The sequence below is a fragment of the Choloepus didactylus genome, chromosome 9, assembly GCF_015220235.1.
Source record: "Choloepus didactylus isolate mChoDid1 chromosome 9, mChoDid1.pri, whole genome shotgun sequence".
NCBI classification, from domain to species: Eukaryota; Metazoa; Chordata; class Mammalia; order Pilosa; family Megalonychidae; genus Choloepus; species Choloepus didactylus.
The window spans coordinates 100,438,031-100,460,158 of NC_051315.1; the positions used below are offsets into that span (position 1 = coordinate 100,438,031).

At 37.7% G+C, this 22,128-nt stretch overlaps 1 protein-coding gene across 3 annotated transcripts in view; it reads left to right on the forward strand.

Moving 5' to 3' along the window:
- Positions 1-300: 300 nt before the first annotated feature.
- The window catches only part of CCNYL1 (cyclin Y like 1), a 35,098-nt gene continuing 13,270 nt past the window's right edge, over positions 301-22,128 (forward strand). For 2 of the 3 annotated variants that reach the window (XM_037848858.1, XM_037848860.1), the window contains exons 1-4: positions 301-885; positions 11,324-11,398; positions 12,919-12,953; positions 19,566-19,666. In XM_037848858.1, the coding sequence (XP_037704786.1) occupies positions 657-885; positions 11,324-11,398; positions 12,919-12,953; positions 19,566-19,666 (440 nt within the window). In that variant the 5' untranslated portion in view covers positions 301-656. The remainder of the gene's footprint in view (positions 886-11,323; positions 11,399-12,918; positions 12,954-19,565; positions 19,667-22,128) is intronic. The other variant, XM_037848861.1, reaches the window with a different exon arrangement.

Sequence of the window (22,128 nt, forward strand, 5' to 3'; positions counted from 1 at the left end):
TTTCTATGGCGCCCACTGATCGAGGACAGCCTCGCTTAATAAACGCCGGGGTCGCCTGCCGCAAGACCGGAGTCCCCAACACGCCGCGAGGGGGGCGGAGCAGCCGCTGGGCGGGTGAGCCTGGGACAGGGGCGGGGCATTGTGAGTCACGTGCCAGGGTTCCGAGGCGGGCACGGGGAGGGAACTCTTGGCGTGATTGGTTCTTCGTAACCAGGTGACCGTAGGACGCGTTCCGGTTGGCAGGCGCCGGACTGAGCGAGTGCCGTTCAGTCCGTAGGCGGCAGCGGAAGGAGGTGGAGCTCCGACCGCGCTCTCTGCCGGCAGTGGCTGCGCTTCTCAGCGCTTGTCGCGTCCCCACCCCTTTTAAGTAAGCCGTGCTGGTCGCCGCCCTCGCAGACGACTTGGCTCGTGGGAGGCGGCGGTAGCGCGGTAGCGGGGGTGCGGCCGGGGCCGGAGCCCTGCCCGGGGCCGGGCGGGCAAGCAGTGGGCGAGGCCGCGCCTGCATGTGCGGCGCAGCGCCGGCATAGCCGGGGGCTGACTGTGCCGGCCGCGCCATTGTTGGGGGAGGGGGCGGCTGCTGAGCCCGGCGGAGTTGGGGGGCGAGCGGCCGCGGAGGCGGCGGCGGCGGAGAGGAGCGCGCGGAGCGGAGGAGCCCCATGGGGAACACGCTGACCTGTTGCGTGTCCCCCAGTGCCAGCCCCAAGCTGGGCCGGCGCACGGGGCCGGCGCCGCCGGACTACGAGTCAGAGGTCTACGAGGCGGCGGCTGGGGACGCGGTGGCGGCGGCGGCGGCGGCGGCTGCCGCCGTAGAGCCGGCTGAGTTGGATTTCGGAGCCGGCGAGGGCCACCACCTGCAGCACATCAGCGACCGGGAGATGCCCGAAGGTAAGGAGATGGCTGCTCCCCGAGTCCCTCTCGGGCGCGCCTCTGACCTCCGCCGCCCGGAGGATCCTCCCGGAGGGAGCCACCGCCTCAGGCTCCTTCCTGCCCGGAGCAGGCTTTCCCAGGACTGGGCACCGGGGACGAAGGCTGGCTCTGTCCTGCGTCCCCACCCTTTACTCTCTTCCCCGCAGCGTCCGGCCAGTTTTTTTTCTCCTTTCCCTCCTCCCCACACCCGAACGCCCTGCCCCGTTCTTGCTTCTCTTCCCATTCTCCCGATCCGACCCGGAGCCCTTGCTGTGTGTGGTTCTGTTGACGTCCTGTGGGACTTTATGAAGACTTTCTGGTATATTCCTGGCTCCCTTTTCTCACTGAAAATCCAAATACCTCAACTTCATAGTATCCATCCCACCAGCCTATCTTTAGCTATCCAGATGGTACCTAAGTGAAGGAGCCAGGTAAGGGCCAAACTTGACCCTTCCTCCTGCCCATCCGCGTAGCTGATAACTCGGACGCTTAAGACACAAAGGTTTTTAGGAATTCTTGTTTAAGTTCAAATTAGAGTTTGACTAGGAGAGTCTATATGGAACCTTCACGTGCACTTAAGTAAACTGATGTTTTAAGTCTCTTCCATAGAAGCTGTTTTATTTCTTCTAACTGTAAGTGGAACTTGGGAGGAAAGGAAATAGGGGTGGGGGCTTAAAGTAACTATGAAGTGTGTGAAACGTTACTGCCAAAAAGGAGAACTCACAGAATTCTGATTACTTTAGAAAATGCTGCTCCAGCGACTTAGCAGACTTCATTTAACGTTAGGGAAGTGGGGGTGGCTCATGAGATAGTTTGTCAGTAACACGTAAATTTCGACAGTAATTTGTAATGTAAAGGTTTAGGAATTAAGATGCCAGACCTACTCAAGAGTATGTCTGTTTCCCCTCCCCATCGCCCCGGTGGAATCTTGTTTAACTGAAGGAATGTTGAAGTAAAAGTTCTTCAGACTAGAAACTACTGGCCTGGAGGATGGGGGCGGGGCTAGGGGGAAGAGAGGAAATAAATTTGATTTTTGCCTCTAGAATTTTGGAAGGGGTTAATCTAGGTAACAATTCTGGGTTACAGTGGTGGCTCTTGACTGTCCTTTGAAGGTGGCTTTGAAGTGGAAAACATTATTATCATAAAGATGTTAAAAGCCCGTTTGGCCCATTTGTTTCATTTGAATGCCAGAGATTATTCTACTGTACAGGAGAAATGCCTTATAGCTTTTTATTCTATTTAAACTTTAGTTTGGTTCTTAGTTTCTATAAATGTTAGAATATTTAAGTCTGTGGATTCATCCATATTGATGGACATGGCTTTGTTTTCAGTATATTAAAAAGTTGACAACGAATAAACAAATAGATTTTGTGAATTCGTTAATTGCACCTTTAAGCACAAGCATGTAAGTACTTGTGAAAACTTTTGCTCTTCTTGGTGCTCTAAGGCAAGCCTCTGAGTGATTTTTACAACCACTTAATAGATGGGGTAGTATTGGATGAGAGAACAAAAATGGACCTTTGTATAATTTTCTAGGATTTACAATACATTTTCGTATTTCTCGTTTTGTCCTTCCAACTACAAATAAGGCCCATGTATGGTCTCCCTATATTGCTGATGATGAAACAGAAACTTAGGGATCTGAAATAACTGTTAACAGCTACTGATGGAAGATCCAAAGCTGTACCCTTGATTAGTCCATTCAGAATATTTTTACAAAACTCAAGCTACATTTACCTTTCCATCCTATTCTATACATTCATTACAGTAAGAGCAAAGGTGATGAAAATGGCCTAAATTTACACATCGGTTTTAGTTAGGTAGATGGTTCATCATTCTCAAGTATTTGTTCTGGTGACTGTGAATTGAATCTCAGGATACATTGAACAAAGGGACATTGGCAGAAGCTGGCCAAGAGGGCACGTAAGGTACCAAGCATTCAGCATAACGTAATGGTAAGAAGTGTTAAATCACTTTAGGTTGTGAGTATAGCATTTGCCTTTTAATCTTTGATAACAAACCTCAGTTTCAGCATTTTCCTAAGTTTCCATAGAAATAAGGTCAGAATACCAAATATAAAGTACAGGCACATTGAAAGTTTGCTTTTAATCTCTTTATTCCAGACAGTTTTATATCAGTTTCCCTGGAAACAGAAATACCTACTTAAACGTCAAAGGTTTTAGCTTTTCTATGAAGAGTTGAATTATTTTAGTTACTTAGACAAAATCATAATAAACGATTCTCTGCTTTGTTCTTCTCTTCTGAAATACTTCAGAAAAACTTGATTTCTTAAGCCCTTTCAAAGAGGTGTTCCTGAGAACCTAGTATAGATTTCAGAAAGACTCAAAAGTATTTTCTACTAGCTTGTCTTTAATAGTATATCAATAAAAAACAAAATAAGTTACTATAAGGTCACATTATTCAGTTTTATTACTGATCACCTTAGCATACAACCTTTTATGTACTGACCTTAGGCGCTTTGCTAATTTGCTGGCTAAAGGTCTCTATCTAGTGACCCCTTCCTCTCGCCTCCCCTTAAGAAGTGAGGTTAGGGAAGGAATTCGCAATATCATGTGGAAAAACTTCCCAGCAGATTTTTCCTCTTTCCAGTAGGTATTTTACCCCTCGCCTTTTTTTTTTTTTTTTTTTTTTTTTTGATAATGTGTTTGTAAAACATTTAGAAAATGTAGAAGAGTCATTCATTCATACTTAGAATACTCAGAAGTAACTTTTATTAATGCTCTGATGTTTGATTTTTCCTGAACCTCTTGTATACATAGAAATGTAACATTTTATTAATTTTGCAAGAATGAGATCACCCTGTATGTGCTATTTTGTAATTTAGTTTTTTAATTTCTTTTCTTTTCTTTTCTTTTCTTTTTACTTAAAGCAGTGAAGTAGTGACCTAAAGCTTGAAAACAACTCAAACAGTGCTAGAGAGTGCTGCAGGAGCTTGTTTCCATGCCAGTGCACATAGCTCTAACTCATCTCTTTTGATAACTGCTTGGTGGAACATCGAATGCTTGGAGCATTCATTTGTTTAACCCATCCTTTATGGCTGGGCATCTTATTATAAAATAGTTCCCAATTCCATTATAATGCTTGATTCTGGGAACACAGGAAAACATTTTGATTTCTGATATGTTGTACTTCCCTACAAACTCAGATGGTATATTTTGTCTTACGGCTTAATTAAATCCATAGGATGTCATTTTGTGGCTAAGATACTTTAATTTTAAATGTTTTTAAACCAAATTAAAATTATCACTGACTCTTTGCTGAACATTAGAATTCATCTTCTAGGTCTTTGTTGTTCTTGGTAGCCTGTCTCTTGTCTTTAATTCTGAATAATTACCACACTAAGGGATCTAAAAGTCATACTGGTCTTAGATGACCAAATCAAAAGATAGCATTAGAAGAAATCTGAGATGTGGGAAAACTGGGAGAAAACATAACTAGTTTTGGGTGTACTGAAACATGTTTATTGAGCATCTTTTGGTAGCCAAGCAGTGTTTCACATGGAGGACAAAGGGTGGTATATAGGGCAAAGCCCCTACCCTAACTCAGTTCTTTACATTCTAGGAGCAGAGCGTGGGCCAAAACAAATCAATAATCAAGAAATTCAGGTAGTGAGGAGCTAGGAAGAAAGTAAGATAGGGTAATGAATTGGTAAGGAGGGCAGTTTTACGTAGAATGGTTAAAGACAGCGCCTGTCCTTAATTGACATGTGTGCAGTCCTAAAAGTAAGAGGAAGGCCTGTGAACATGTGGGGAAAGAGGCTTCTAACCGAAGGGATAGCTCCTTCAGAGTCCCTCAGCTGGGAACAAGCTTGATGTGGGCAAAGGTCAGAAAGATGGGGGATACTGCATCAATATATGGTAGGTGAAGGCCTTGAATGCCCGGGGGCCCTTGGTAAAGAAATGCATTTTATTCTAGTTGTTACAGGAAACCTTTGGAGGACTATAGGCAGGGGAATGATAGTAATGCTGTTAAAAAGATCAGACTAGCTGCTGTGTGACAATGAAGTAGTGCAGCCCAGGGTCAGAGCAAGGAGACCAGCTAGGAGGCTGGCGCAGTAGTTTAGGTGAAAGCCAACAGTGGCTTGAACAAGAAACAGTATTAATAAGGGCCTAAAATAGGCTGACTTGAAGAAAATATGTGAATCTAAAAGTAGGTAACAAAGATATGAATAGACAAGTTACAGAAAAAGAAATGCAGATGGCCCTTAAACATATCTTCACACATAAGAGAAATGCAAATTAAAATTATACTGCAGTTTTTCTCCTGTTGGGAGAAAATCCAAAAACTTGACAGTACATTCTTTGGTGAGGCTGTGAAAGAACAGTTACATGCAAACATTGCTAGGGGAAGTGTAAAATGGTTCAACCCCTTGAAGGGGATTTTGGCACAATCTCACAAAATGCATTTAACCCAGATATCCAAAAGGAATTTACTCTAAAGATACAGTCCACAAATATGAAACAATATGTAAACAAAGGGTTGTGTTTTTTTTTGCATTATTTTCAGTAGCAAAGTACCAGAAATAACTCAAATGTCCATCCGTAAGGGATGGTTAAATAAACTGATACAGCCACACAATGAAGAACTGTGGAGTTGTAAAAAATGAAGAGAGCTCTCTTTACTGGTATGGAGTGATCTCCAGATATGCTGCATGAAAAAAAGCAAGGGGCGGAACATAAGTTATCCCTTATGTAAGAAAACAGGTGAAATATAGTATATATTTGCTTATTTAAAAACAAGAAACTGGGGAGAAATGTTTAATGATACTGTGTGACTGTTATTCTCTTTCCTTTAGGGATTAGCCAAAATATATATTTGCCCTAAATGTTATCTGGATATAGGTACTGAGTGTGCATTTCATACATTTTCCAGTGAAGTGTTAAATGTTCACTTTTTGCTTTTGGGTTTGTGGAAGCTTTATTTTGTCCAGTTAACTTATTGTGCTTTATATAGCATATAAGTTGCTCTTGCATTTCATTTGATCCTCACAATTTTTAAAGTTTTGGTAGTAAAAAATTTTATTTGTTTTACATATGAGAAGACAGGCTCTGAGAAGTATAAATTGCATTGTCCAAGGCTTTTAAAAAGTAAGACTTGGTAGATCAGGATGTAAATTCCAGATATATGTCAGGATATATATAGCGAGAGCATTTGTCTAGGCTGGTTTGAATATGTTTTTTCTCACCATTTTTTATCTTATTAACGTAACTGAGCTAACATTGGATGCACAATGAAATGGAGGTAACTCGCAACCCAGAAGTGTACTTAAAACTCCAATAAATTGAGTAAAGTGCTGGTATTTAGAAATATATAAAAGGAGAATGGTATGATTTACCACCCGAAATGTCAGGTCTGGGTCACAGTCACATGGGTTGGGAATTAAAAGAGTTGATGCATGACAAAGAACCCAGGTAGGGGCAGGTACAGGAGTGGATTTGAAACCAGAGCTAGGAACATGTCGGAGGCTGGGAAAGCAGAAGCAAGGCGTGGGCAAGCAGGAGACCCTAAACCGCAGGAGCTTCCCACCTCTGCTGTGTGCCTTCTGGTGAGGCAAGCCAGTTCAAGGCTGTCAGAAGGAATTACCTGACTGAGATGGAAAGTGTGGGCTCACAGTTGAGTTAAAATCATCAGAGTTCACATATATACCAGGTTCTCAGCAGTTGGCCTGTGAACTGCTGACATCAATTTAATTGAAATATGTTGAAATTAATCCCTTTTTCTGAAGTAATACTCCTTCTGTCACATGATTTCTTGGTCATTGCCCTCTCCCTCTATTATTTTGACAAGGAAAAGATCATTTACTGATAGTTTATTATCATATAATTTTATCATATAGTTTATTATATATGATAATTATATTATATAATTTTGCATATATTTTTACATTTTTAACATCTGTGCAATTGAGATGGATCTTACAATTGATGGAAGCTTAGATTAGAGGAAAAGTAATACTCAGTTTCAGTGGTTTTACAAGTTTGTATCCTTCCTCTGACTTTTTAGATATTTACATTTAAAGACCTGAGTTGAATGTTTTTTTGAGGTCACGCTTTACTTAGCATCAACCAGTCATACTGTCAAATTAAGTTGCAGTTTAAATTGTTAATACAAATGTGGTGGGTCTTAAAATACAGTCTTAATCATTACCTCTAATTATGAGCTCAATAATATTTGTCCTAGTTTAAAACATTCTTTAAGGTTTTTAAAGAAATAGTTTTTGGAATGCTTTACATATAAGATGTGCAATAATTGATGTGGTTTTCTTCCCCTGACATCTTTAAATCTCCATGTATATTCACGTGTGTGTGTGTATGTTTGGTGATGAGGTAATTTAACAGTTAGCAGTCTTACCTTTGTAAGCATGAAACTAGTGTAGTGCAGCAACTTATGACAGTCTCCTTATGTACCTGGGAAAAGAGATAAAGGAGAGTGCAGAAATAATTAGTGTGTGTGTGTATGAGTTTACTGACAAATGGCTGTAATATCCATGCTATAAAATAGCAATGTAGTAATTGTAGTTAGTAGAAAGTGGAAGTTCTATAGAAAATTGTAATAGGCTATAGGAGGAAGATTAATATTTTCTGAAAGCCTCATGCAAATTGACATTAAGGGCCTAATCAAAAGTGGAAATACCATTGTTAACTATGGAAAAATGGTCAAACTCTGTGTTCCAGAGTGCTAATGCTGTTTTGCAAAACACCAGAAATGGATTGGCTTTTATAAACGGGGTTTATTTGGTTACAAAGTTACAATCTTAAGGCCATAAAGTGTCCAAGGTAAGGCATCAACAGTAGGGTACCTTCACTGGAGGAGGGTCATTGGCATCCGGAAAACCTCTGTTAGCTGGGAAGGCATGTGGCTGCTTGTTCCCAGGTTGTGTTTCAAAATGGCATTCTCCAAAATGTCTGCGTCAGCTTCCAACTGCCGTCTTCAGAGTGTCTTGTCTCAGCTGCAGCAGCAAGCTCCTTCTGTCTGAGCTTCTTATGTAGGACTCTAATAAACTAATCAAGGCCCACACTGAATGGGTAAGGCCACACCCCCATGGAAATTATCTAATCAGAGTTATCACCTACAGTTGGGTGGGTCACATTTCCACAGAAACAACCTAATCCAAAGGTTCCAACCTAATCAACACTAATAAGTCTGTCCCCACAAGATTGCATGAAAGAATGTGGCTTTTTCTGGGGGATATAATATATACATACCGGTACACTCTGTAATCAAATAAAAGGAAATTAAAGCCATAGTGAGGTTCTTCATTTCAAAGCTGGAGTAGGAACTAAAACCCATATACCTATAATTGGTGGTGTTATACCCTAAAATACGCCTACTTCCTTGAGAAAGCAACTTACCACTTATATTGAGCCGTGAAAACAGTCTAACTTTTGATGTAATCATCTCACTTTTGAAATCTTTATTAAGGATATAATTATTAAATAAATACTATATACTTGAAGATTTTCCTCACAATATTATAAGCACAGAAAGAATAGGAATTGCAGTTAATGGGCCACTGTATCCATTAAACAGTAGATAGACTACAAAATAGGTCATAACTTATACTGATTACTGCTATTTTTTAAAATGCATAAGAAAAGCAACTAAAGGTAAATTTTGTGAGTTTATGGGTAATTAAAAAAAAATATTGTGGCTCTTGCACATTTCTGTTGGGATATTTCCAGAAAGAATGAGCAAGTGGCTTTTATAAAACTCTTCTCACCTTTAGTGTGATTGTCGGTACTCATGTAGCTTTCAGTTTCAAGTTAAAGGAAAATTATTTCAAAAATAGCTTAATTTAAAAAAAAAATACATTTACTTCTATAATCTGGGAGTTCACAGAGAAAATTAGGCACTGACCTAGGAATCGAATGATCTCAGAACCTCTCTCAGCTCTGCTCTCCTCTGTTGGCCTTTCTTGAACTCAGGCTTCTGCTCAAATTGGAAAAGGTTGCCACCATGACTCCAGACTAATTTTTATCCTTTCTGTACTCTGCCTTTCCCCCTGAAAAAGTCAAGCTTAAGAGACCTGCGATTGATTGGCCAGCCCTGGTTATGTGCCCACCCTGAGGAGGTGGATAGCTTACTTCTTGTCACTTGAACTAATTTCACTTTTTTTTCTTGAATGTCGTCATTCCCTTTATCTCAGCCTTTTCGATTTTTGTTTTCAGATCTACAGTAGCATATCTTATTGTTTGTTTTAATTTTTTTATTCTGATAACATATATAAAACTTAAAATTTCCCATTTTAACCACTTTCAAATATACAATTGAGTGGTGTTAATTATATTTACAATGTTGGGATTCTACATCACCACCATCCATTACCAAAACTTTTCTGTCACCCCACACAGTAGCATATCTTGGTTTGGATTTTTTTTAAGCCTGTTCCTCTTTGATTTTAGTACTTATTTTTCCTGGACGTCCACTGAAACATTTTTAATTAAACTTTATCATGCCATAGGCACTGATACCTAATATAGCTACTTCTGCAAACGTTGCTTATTTTCAAGTTCAAATATAGTATATCTACTTTCTTTTTGGAAGGAAGTAATTGTGAATCCTTTTAGAAGCCTTGGGTTAGAGACAGAGCTGGGAGTCTGTCACTTTGTGCACAACTGAATTTATTTCTCCGAATAGCTAACATTATGTCAACATCATTTTTTCAAAGATGTGGAAAAAGCTATTAAAATTATTTTTGTTGTATGGGTCTTTTATATAAAAATATTGAACAATAGAATGGTTTTTGCAAAAGCAGTTTAATAAACTCAAATTCAGTGAAGGAATTTCCATAGATAACAGAGCAGTAGGTTCCCGGATATGTAAGTTTCTAGTGATCTGGCAGTACCATTAAATTGGATGGTTCAGATTGCTTGCTAAACCTGGAAGTCCCAAATTATGTGTAAGATTTTAACTGGTTGCTTGGGGGGTAGAGGGGATGGATTGTAGGTAGATAAATTTGTGAAATATTGAGTTAGTATTCTCTTCTAGATTGATTAGTATTTAGTGTGTTATTGTGCATTGTGATTCCCAAAGAGTCAGAGATATATAGTTTATTTATTGTGGTTTGACTACCAAACCCTTTTTTTTAAAAAAAATAGAACAACCCTTTTTTTTAAAAAAAAAAAAAAGAACAATTGTTTACATGCCTTAGCCATTACTCTATCTAGATCTTGATCCAGTTTCCTACAAGATTGGTTAAGAGAAGGGGTTTGAGATTATATTCCTGGGAAATGTCATAGTTTTGGTGTCTCTTTTGTTTTTTTATATAACGACTTTTATTGTCCCATATAGCAAAGTTTATGGACAAAATTTATTTGCTGCTAGCAAAGTTTGTTTTGTATTTTTGCCTAAATAAAAAGACTGTCACACCTTGGTGCAAGGTAGACTGCTGATAGATCTACCTTTATGTAGGTAGGACCAAAATTTTTTACAAACAGCCTTGTGATCTGCTCCAAAAAGTACTCTTATTGAAACCGCAAATTAATCATGTAGCATGGAAGGGAGAAAGTATGAGAGGTTAACCTCAGAAATTGAGTGCTAAAATTACAAATCATTTTCTCTCATGGAAAGTTGGCTTGTGAATGGGGTTAGACTTGTTGAATGGAATTAGAATTAGCCATTCAAATGTCTAAGAACGTTTGCCAAAAAACAACTCTCTTGGTTTTAGTATAGCTGATGCTGTTGAGCTATAATCTGACTGTAATTGGCTAACCACATCACTTGCTTCTTGGGACTATTTCTGGAATATGCTAGTAATACCAGCAGTAGAGGGGGGTGATTGTATTTTATTTAAGAAGGAGTGGGGGAGGGCATGTACATAGTTCATCTGAAAGCTGCATCAGATTTTCTAGAAGCAAGGGCCAAAAAAATCTGACATAGGTGGATTTTATTCCACATACATGGAGAAATTCTACAGTTTTGCAATTTCCCAGTAAAATTTTTATATTATTGCCTTTATTTCCTTCATATGTCATTACTGAAAACTCTTCCCAAAACTAGTAACTATTAAGTGAATAAAATTGATGTGTACCCAGTGTGACTATGTGATTGTGATAAAACTCCCTTTATCCAGTGTATGGACAGAGGAGTAGAAAGATGGGGACAAAAATTAAATGAATAATAGTGGGCATGGGGGGTGGGGTGGGATGTTTTGGCTGTTCTTTTTTACTTTAATTTTTATTATTTTTTTGGAGTAATGAAAATGTTCAAAAATTGATTGTGGTGATGAATGCACAACTATATGATGATGTGAACATTTGTGCACTTGAGATGACTGTATGGTATGTGAATATATCTTAATAAAATAGAATTAAAAACAATTGGTGTGCACCTATTTTAAAATGTTACTTATCTACTCAACTACATTATCACACCTTTTTCTCTTGTTCCTTTACAGATTTAGCTTTGGAATCAAACCCTTCTGACCATCCAAGGGCAAGCACAATTTTCCTGAGCAAATCTCAGACGGATGGTAAGACAATGTCATAATTATTTTTTAAGGAAAAGATTGAGAACTCAGTATTTGTTTTGTGGTAGGTATTATAGAAAATGTTTATTTTGAACTCATATGTTATTTAAAGTCTTCACTTTTTCATATTTGCACTTGTCTCAATAAGTGATGATAATACTTTCCTTTAGTATGCACCTTTAGTATGCACATAATTTAGAAGTAGTTAGGGATTTATACTTCCTGCTCTGTACTACTTTGCCCTTTTCCCCTTATTCTGAAGAGCACCTGTTTTTTAGAATGACTAGGATTTACACTGCAGTTAGGTTTTCATTTGAAAAAATTAAAAAAATGTTTAACTATGAGGATTGAATCTGTGTTTTGGCCACATTTTACACAGTGCTCTATCTCACATCTGTATTTATGCTGTTCAGAACTTAAACTAGTCAGATTTTCTCATCCTGATGCAGTGCTATGCCTAGTATGGAGTAGTGGATTCCAGGGTGCATTAGAGCAAACGCATGCCCCATGGCATTACCCAGAAGGTTAGCGTCCTGTGAAACTGTTGTAACTTTACACTAAGTGAGGGAGGGTTCCATAATAATTGAAATAATGCAGCACAAAATAAAAATTGTGGGGGGTGGGGGTGGGGAGCAGGATCCTAACCTGGATTTTGATGGTATATTTGTACTTTGCCTGTCTTGCCAATCATTTCTGGTCAAGACTGCTGTATTTCTCAGTTTCTTACAGAGTCACGAGTTGCTGGCATAGAGAGAGAGTGTGGAAGATTTGAGGAAAAGCTATCCTGTGCCCCTCGCTCTTCTGTTGTAAGGAGGGCATATGCCTCTGACGCCCGCCCAGCATTAGAGGAGGAGGCAGTGTGGGAAACAAAGCATAGCCCAAGCCCCTTTGGAGCTTTTATTGTTCTGCTAGGCTTTGCTGGAGCAAAATGATTTTGTGTGCTGTAGCTGTCATGTTCAGTTTGGTTAGCACACTCATTTTAAAATATAAAATAGGTTGGGTTACTTTCCAGTTTTGCAAAGACCCATTTATTTATTTCGTAACATAATGTTTTAGTAGATTACCAGCAAGTGCTTTCAGGGATTTTGGTGGATCTAGAGATTAGCACTTGGCCAGAAACTGGTTCTTAGAGCTGTCAGCTGTTAGATCCTGGTAATTAAAGTGAGTTATGCATAAATGTAGAATCAGAAAATTCTGCTGGGTAGTGGAGTCGTTCAGCTATGCAACAGGTAAACTTTTTTATTAGCTAAATTTTCCACCTGGCCTAATTTGTTTTGCCCTTTTCTATCGTATGTGCAGGTTCTTTCATTTTACCTAATACATCTATTAGGTCAAAAAGTAAAACTTAGTTTTTAGATTTTTATTGTCAGGGACTCATCTTGCCAGATGATTTAAATTAAAAACATTGTTGGAATGAAACTTTTATCTCTTTTTGTATATTGGTAGTTCTTCAGATTATTAGCTATTTTATTTTTCTATGGCATTTATATCAGAATTGATCAGTTAATTTTTTTTATTCTTAGTGCGAGAAAAGAGGAAGAGCAACCATTTAAACCATGTAAGTAAAAAGTTGAAAAGTTAAGTAAGAAATTATTAGTTTGAATTAAAATTATGTCTGCTGTGGTTTCTAATAAATGTAATAGACCCAATATTGTTAGCATGGAACTCTATGAGGATTTTCTAAATTGCTTCTGTTTTCCTAAGTATCATATTTATTTAGGAGAGTTCTTTGGTTTAGACCTGCCCATTGTTAAAGGGTTTCTTGCTTTAAAGTTAGTTTTCTATAACATGATTGTGGTATAAATATCTGCCTTAATTTTTTTTCTTTATTAGAGAAGTTGTGGATTTATAGAACAATCATGCATAAAATAGAGGATTCCCATATACCGCCCTATTATTAACACCTTTCGTTGGTGTGGAACATTTGTTGCAATTGATGATAATACCTTTTAATAATTGTGCTATTAACTATGGTCTGGTTTAATTGCCTTAATTTTTTTAAAACATTTTTTATTGTGATATATAAATACAGAAAAGTGATAACTTTTTCAAAGTACAGTTTAACACATAGTTATAGAGCAAATTTCAAAGAATGGTATGTGTTACAGTTCCACAGTTTCAGTTATTTCCTTCTAGCTGTTCTAATACACTAGAGGCTAAAAAGAAATATCTGTATAATGATTCAGTATTCACAATCCTTTGTTAAATCCTTTCTTATCTGTTGCTCCTCCTCCCTCTCATTTGACCACTGTTTCAGTCTCCAGGGGTATCTAGGCAATGACCACTCTAACTTGTTCTTATTGAAAAGGGGTGTCAACATTATGGGGAAGGGGGCTCCAACTGATTAATATTCTTGAAGAGGCTAGTGCCTCTGGGTTTCAGGACTTACCCAATGATCTGGAGTTTTTAAGTTTCTGAATAATCAACTTAGTGAATGAAACTTTTATAGTCTCAGAGATCTGGGTATTCTTTAGGGTTTTCGGGAATACTGTTGGTTGGGGCTTGGCATACTGTGGCAGTTTGCGATATGTAGCTGAAGCTTGCGTAAGAGTAACCCCCAGAACGGCCTCTGAACTCTATTTGAAATCTCTAGCCACTGAAACCTCATTTTGTTACATTTCTTTCTCTCCTTTTTGTCAAGAAGGCATTCTCAGTCCTTCAATGCCAGGGCCAGGCTCACTCCTAGGAATTATATTCCACGTAGGGGGGATGGTAATGAATTTATTTGCAGAGTTGCGCTGGGGGGTGGGGCACATCTGAGCAACCAGAGAGGTTCTCTGGAAGTTGACTCTTAATGGGCTTAATTTTTTAATCTTACTTTTTAACCAAAATAACAAAAGTCTAATAGCTAAGTCAGTTTTTAGCATTATCTATTGACTTCCTTTCATATTAGGTAAGAACTTAGCTTCCTTACCTACCATGACCTTATTTGCCTCTCTCCATTCCCTCGGCACGTATCACATTTTAATTAAATCCGTAATCATTGTTTGCATTATTATGACTGTGCAAATATTGTTCACTGCTGAATCAAGTAGTATTCTGACTGTGCCTCCTCCTTGTACAACCCTTCTTTTTGTCTCCCCGAGTCCTGTGGATTGTATCTCAAATATTTCTGAAATCTGAGCATTTCTCTTCTCCATGATAATCCCTTTTTCTTAGCCATCATTTTCTTTCACACAACAAATGCTCCTTACCTCATCTCCCTGTTTTCCTATACACTCCATTTTTGTGTGGAATTAATTTCCTGACTTTATTTACTTGCCTGTTTTCTAACAGCTATTTTCCTGAAGTGTAACATTCGTCACATGCCTATCAAAAGTATTTTCTATCTACTAAAACACATCTGTTACATTTTTTTTCTTGGAGACAACCTTCCCAGCCTTCTGTCATCCTGTTTCAATATTGACTGTTTTTTCCCTAGGCCTGCTCTGTGCTTGTTTTCCTGGGATGTCCCTTTGAAGTCATCTGGGATTTCACATAATTACTCCTGTGTGTTGGATCCTGAGTCCTAGGTTCCATGTTTCCCTCTGTCTTGTAATGCTTAACTGGAGCACATTTTCCTGGGAAAGGGCACAAGAGTGGAAGTTTTTAGAAATCTAGCCTATCTGGAAACCCCTCCTATTTGATGAGAGTATAGAATTCTAGGTTGAATCAGATTTTCACAGTTTTGAAGGCATTTCTCTCGTCTTCTCATTGTTGATTTTAAATAAGTTGCCATTGTATGAAACCTCATATAAAAATGGGTTTAGTGTTTCTGTGCCCCCCCAACCCAGTTCTTCTTTGGAAGCTTTTAGTACCTTCTCTATTCCTGCGGTTCTGAAATTCATAATGTGGTTTGGTGTGGATCTTTTCATTTTATTGGTGCCATTCAGTCTTCAGACAAATTTCTTCTAAGTGAATTTTCTTTTATTTATTTGATGTTTTCTTTGTCGCCCCCTCCCCCAAGTATTGCTGCTATTCAGATATTGTACCTCTTAGACCAGTATTCCTCCTGCACTGATTTTTTTTTAATCTTTAATTTTTTCCCTTCTTTCATTTTGCCTTTTTTCCCTACATTCCAAAAATTGCCTTGACTTTATTATGTTCTATTGAATACTTTTTTCTATCGTATTTTATATGAGTTCTCTTATATCCTGTCATTCCTTTGTTACAGCATTTAGTTCTTTCATAGGTGCAATTTCTCATCTTTTTTGAGTGTTAAAGAATAGTTGCTTTTTGTTGTTGTTCTTTTGCTCCTGAATTTTACCAGTTGCACCTAGTTCCTTTTTCCTGTTGTTTTGCTGCTTTCTTGTAGGCTTTCCTCTAATGTGTGGCTGTCCCTGGCTGTGTCTTAAGATGTAATTGGAGGCACCATGTATGAGCAGGACTTGTTAACTCACTGCAGGGATTTGGGGGCCAAGCCAGCTTTTCATTTAGGGAAACTCAGTGTCAGTATCTAGGGCAATTCATTGAAGGATCAGAGAATTATCTTCCAATTTTCTGCCTGGGTAATATAAGAATGGCTGCTTGCTGGAAAGGGGGAGGGAGTTCTGCCTTTCAGTGTACATTTTTTTTCCTTTATTTCTTAGGTTTCAGCCCTGAGACTGGTATCTCTGCCCAGAAAACCTCACATTTAATCTCTATAGTGAATAAGCATCTAGATTTCTATGAGATGGGACAGGTGGACCTGGGGCTGTTACCCCAGATTTTCAACTGCTCTTCTTATCTTTAGTTTCATGCTTCACCCTACCTTCTGGGGACCTTGTGCCTCAGAGTTCTGAGCTTGCATTGGGTCCTGCAAGACAGGGCAGCTTGTCTCTTCCTGTCAGAGTCACTCTCGGTAGGCACCAAGGTTCTCCTTCCTCTCTTCTGCGAGTCAGTTATCACTATTTTATCTGCTTTTCATCTTTCAAACATAATAAAGAATTATCTGCTGTTTATCCTGTTTCCTGGTCTTTAGTCTTACGAATGTATAGCTTTTTTTAAAAAATGCCTTTAATTTTAATGAGATTTCAGGGGGGAGAGGAAATAGATTTGTTTAACCCAAACTTAGGACTTTTACTTAGTGTAAATCTAAGTTTAATTCAATAAGATTAATGATGTTCAGACCGTTTTTTTGTTATACCTATAATTACCATATTATACTTTGCTATTAAAGTCTTGATTAAGACTATTATTCAAACCAGGCATCCTGCCATATTGTCCCAATTAATGTGCAGTACAGATGGAGTGATTAATTTTCATTAATGTATGAAGTGTTAGAAATTTTAAGTTAATTAAAAATCATTCTTAAATAACTTCTCCAAAACTTGTAAAAAAAAAAAAAGGAGGGGGGGGAGAAAAAAAGAGAACTTTGGTTTTATTTTTTAATGGGTTAAAATGAGACAGCAAGCACAGTGGGAGGAGGGCAGGATTTTGGCAGATAATTAAATTTTGACCATAAAGTTTGGGTTGTGATTTACCAGCCTACTAGGTTTGATTATTTTCTAGTCTTTACCATGCAACCTTCAGTCTACTGGGTACCTTTCTTGTAAAGGTTATAAAATTCCATCTACTCTGTCATTTGTGTTGAGTGAATGAAGTAAGATACATACTGTTTTTTTCCTCATCTATTCTAGTGACCAACCAAAATACCTGTGAACACTAAACTGTCAGTAGTGTTTTGCTGTTTATTTGTTTTTCGGTATTTACCTTTTATATTCTTATGTTTGCCGGTGTAGTTTATTGAGATTGTGTCAACAGTGGTAATAAGGTTTCAGAGGATAATTCTTAAATTCTCAAGCAAGATGAGGGGAAGTTTTGAAGTAACCTGCTGGCATTCACGTCCAGACTGCTCATAGGCTGACTTCTGCCATCCTCTAGACTTGAGACATCTGTGTGCCATACAGAGGCTCTTGACGGTTTGAACCCTTTGTGAGTAGTAGTAGAAAAGCATTCATCTTTTCTGATCATCTTGAAATTTGGAAATAACCTGGTTAAAAACAAAAAAGGCCATTTTCTTGGAGTGGATAATTTTTCGATCTTGTCTTTAAGCAGCAGTTTAGAGTAGGCCTGGACTGACAGGGAAGTACTTCAGCCTTTCTTTGGCTGGACTTAGGCAGTAGACCATAAGATGCTGATTCACTAAAGGAGCCCCCATAGGGCTGTGAAACCATGCCTAATTACAATTCTTAAATGTTTTAGCTCTAATATTCCAAGATAAACCAATATATGTTCATAATAGAAAAAAATAAAATAAGCGGAAAATGTGAGAAAATAATCACCCAAAGCTTTACTGGCTAGTCTATATTTTTGTGTTTTTCCTTCCTATTCTTTTTATTTCTTCTATATGTAGGTTTTTGGTTAGAATTGACTTTTGTTATGCCATGTTACCTCCTAATAATAGTGACCTTAGGAAACATATTTTCCACTTAGTATAAAAGTATTTGAAGAATTGTTACTCATTTTTCATGCTGTATTTGTTTTTGAGATTATAAAAGTAAATTACTCATTAACTAAATAGCTTAAGGTACATTTCAGAGTTTAGGTATTGTTTAAAAACTTCTGACTTGAAGGAAAATATAGAACTCCAAATAGTAATACTTTTCAAAAATATAACACCTGAGACTTTTTTGTTAATAAGGATTAAGTGGCTTTACAGTAAAGCATCAGAAACAAGGAAAATGGTGTTTTATATATGCTATATGGATATTTCCAAATACAGGCTACTCGCCATTTTTAAATGCTCTGTGATTTAAAAATCAGATACTCTCCCTGCTCCGCCTTTTGTGTATTTGTAGGGGAGACTGATGAAAGAGTGTGAAAACCTGGCAAAAAATATTTTATAGTAACAGGAGGAAGGAAGGCTCATCTGAATTAGTAAAAAGCAAACATTAAAATCATTGGTGTTCTGTGGTTTTAAAGAATGCTTTACTTTCAATTTCTTACAGTTCCTGAGATTTGCTTATTAGCCTCACTTTTAAGGAAGAGAATTGTCTTAACATAGTTTAGACTATATCAGTATTTGACTATGGCTTTATTTTTGCACTCTTTGCAAATAAATGGATACTTCTAAAGTGTTTTAAAGATAATTCTTTAGAGGGCTCAACAAGTTCATTGTCACCTCTCCCAGAATACCACTGCAGATGAGTTCTCACTAACTGGTATCTGTAGTAAAATTTACCTTCCAAATTGTAATTGATTTTAATTTGTCAGACACTTGTTGAACACTTAATTCATCCAGATTCTGTGCTTGGCAGGTAGAGGTAGGGGGAGTAAGAGTCCTCTTCCCTGGAGAAGGTTAACTGTCTTATGAGGGGGTACCCTGTAAGCAACTGTTAAGTAACAAGTGGTAACATAGATATATGTCAAGTGGCTGCTGGTAAAGGTGTCTTGGAAGGTAGATGGGGTCAAACTTGCCTGGACAAGGAGTAGGAAAAAGACGCTGCAAACAGAGAGCAGCATGAGCAAGGTAGGAAAGTAAATTGATTAAAAAATTTCAAATGAGTGGAAAGTATTCTCTGGTTTTCACTTAAGTAATATAATGACAGTTTTATCCAAACATGAAGTTGAAACTGAATTCCAAGTTTGTTTTCTGGTTTTTGGATGTGAGATAATCTTAAAGCAATACTCATCCACCAGATAAGGAAACTGAGGCTCACAGAGACCGACTAGCTTGTTCGTGACAGAGCAGTGTTGGCATACCTAGCTTCTGACTCTTAAAACATTGCATGTTACATCACAGTCTCTTGAACTAATACATTTATTACTGGCTTTCATCCACTGCAGTGAAATGCTCTCATGTCAATTTTATTTAAGGCATTACATTTTATTGCAGTAAATAAATGGTAGAAATAGAAAAATTGCAGCTGCTTTTTATTTATTAAGGAAAAAAGACACTGAAACCTTATTCTAAACTTTTTTACATTATTATAAAAATTATAAATTATTATTTGTAATAGATGCTTGCCAGGCTTAATTATAAGTACCATATGAAGGGCAAAATTTTATAACCCAGTCATCAGAAAGCATCTGTTGAAGCTCGAGTCTCCAGTGGGTTTCCATATAGCTACACATATCACACTCAAGCAGTTCATGGAGGGTGAGAAATACCTTTTAACGCTTTATCGTTTTGACATTTTAACCAAGGAAAAAACACACTTTTATAGGTTAACTTACTGTGACATTTTCTTCTATTTCCCTTCCCCTTCAGGTATCTCCAGGGCAGCTTACTAAAAAGTATAGCTCATGCTCAACAATATTTCTAGATGACAGCACAGTCAGCCAGCCTAATCTTAGAACCACAATAAAATGGTGAGTACAACTAGGTTGCCAAGGGCTGAGTGACAGACCCCCCTTATGCTTAAAAGCCTCCAAGTCATACTGGTAACTTCAGATTGTCCTTTCCAGTGATCAGTGTAAGAAACTGGTGTCAATTATATATTGATTTCAAGGACCTAAAAATGAATTTTTGATTTACATTTAGAGTGCACCATGAAATGGGAAGCCAATTAGCAAAAAAAGGAGTCCCAGAAAGTGTACCTCTTTATTTGATGCATTTATTTTGTTAATACATTGTTGAAGGAGGTGCTTTTTTATTGGATGTTTCTAGAAAAAATAATTCTTTATGAGTTACAGGCTTAAACAATGTGTACTACTTTGGAAACTCCTCTTGGAAGAAGGGACAGCTTGTCCCCTACTGGCACTATACTGTATCTGCATTTCAATTGGATTGAATTTTGTCAGATTTCTCCCTTGTGCATTTCTTTTCCCTGCATTGTTTCTGCGTGATAATGCAGTTTTCCTTCCTGTTTCCCAAATAGAGGAAACAATATCAAACCAGTCTTAAAAGAGTAAATTCTCAAGCTTAATTTCTTTGTGATGAAATGTGTTCGGCTGAGGTTTTAATGCTTATATATCTGTCCAAGACACTATATCAGTTCATATACAAGGAAATCATAGCAGAGATCAATGAAAAGGTTTTTTCTGGAAACAGTCATGGTCAAGTTTGTACTTAATGAAACTTGAACAGTGCACTGATGATGAAGACTATTCCCTAATTTTTGAGGCCACCTCAGAGTTCACAGAGATGCATTTTCAAAACATCCCAAGATTAATCTTCGAAGCTTATTTTTAAAAAATGTGTGTAAAGCTTCTTGACTACTGGGATTGTCCAGCGAACATTTATCTCAAGATACAAATGTAGATTTTCAGGATACAATTTGGGAAATGCCACTTCAGAATAATTAATATCCTTATCTCTAATTTTATTTTTCAACCTTAAAATACAATTATCTTATAAACTTAATTTTGTTCCTAATGTACCAATTTTAATTATCAATGCCTAATTAAAAAAGCAAGTTCACAATTATAAGTGTTTCCTCTCTCACTTGTAACAATAGTGAGATCAGATTGTGTTTCACCAAAAACTGAACCTTGACTCTAAAGCCCTCAGCTTTGGTCTGTATTATCAAGTAATCACTGAATGTTTTTATTCAGCCAAGACCTTAAATCCATGGGTGAAAAACCAGACTCTACTTTGAATAGAATCCCTAGGTTTTGAATTCAAAGGATTCAGATGTCTCCGTATATAATTCAAAACTAGTTTGAAGAATTAACCTTTCTCAAACAAGTAGGTGGAATGCTTTTTTCCAATGTTAGTCTAATTTTTAGAATTAGTACAGTAAGTTTTCATTTGTTTTCAGTAAGTTTTAAAATTGATCATTCATAACATTCCAAAGTTTTCTGAGCTAATTAATAGGACAGATTGGCTTTTAGGAGAAGGATGTTGAAAATGTTTATCATGGTGCTCTCAATGGGATAGGCAAGCCACATAAGAATCCTGTGCAGCTATTTTCAAAATATGTCTGCAAACACCTGGAACCTCCATACATCTATATACTCACACATCTTTTGTTAAGCTGGGGAAGGATGTGAGGCATAATTATATGGATAAAAACATCCCAGGTCATTCTGATCTTAACTAACCTCACTGGTTCCCCAAATTTTGCTGTACATTTGGAATCGCTTGGGGAGCTTTTAACAACAACAAACAAACGATGCCGAAGTCACCTCCAATGCCAGTTAAATCAGAGTTGTCTGGAGGTGGAAACCAGGCAGTTTTAAAAGATCCCCAGGTGATTCCAGTGTACAGCAGTAGAAAGAGATCTGCTTCTGGCCATAGGTGGGACCTCAGGCAGGTTAGCTTTAAGCGCTAGTTCTTTTATATGTAAAATGGGTTGTTGGATTAAATGGCATTTAAGGTTTGGTGGTCCTTTTCAGAATTGAACTTCAAATTTTGTGATTTAAAAATTATCTTTGAGACAAATGTATTTGAAGCACTATAGAAGTATCCATCTTAGATACTAATGTTACTTGTTTGAACTCCCTAAGAACATTTTCAAGGTAGTAAAAGCTTTTTTGTGTGTGTGTGCTAATATTCTATGTGTGTACTTTAAAATTCAGATTTGCCTTCCCTCATATTTTCAGTTTCATTTTAGACACTGAGTGCAAATGGAAGCATAAATTTGACCAAGAGAACACTTTTTCCCCCTAGTACTCAACGGCTGTCCATAACAGGAATGCAGTAACTTAAAGATTCTGAGAAGTTGTGTCTGTTCATCAGTATTTCATTTTAAATAATTTGAGAACACTTGCCGTTAATATTATGCTGCATAGTATTACACTGTGTTGCTAGTTCTGCTTATTTCAGGATAGCTAGACCTATCAATTTTGTATGTACTTACATTTGCTAATAAATTTTCTAATAATTATAC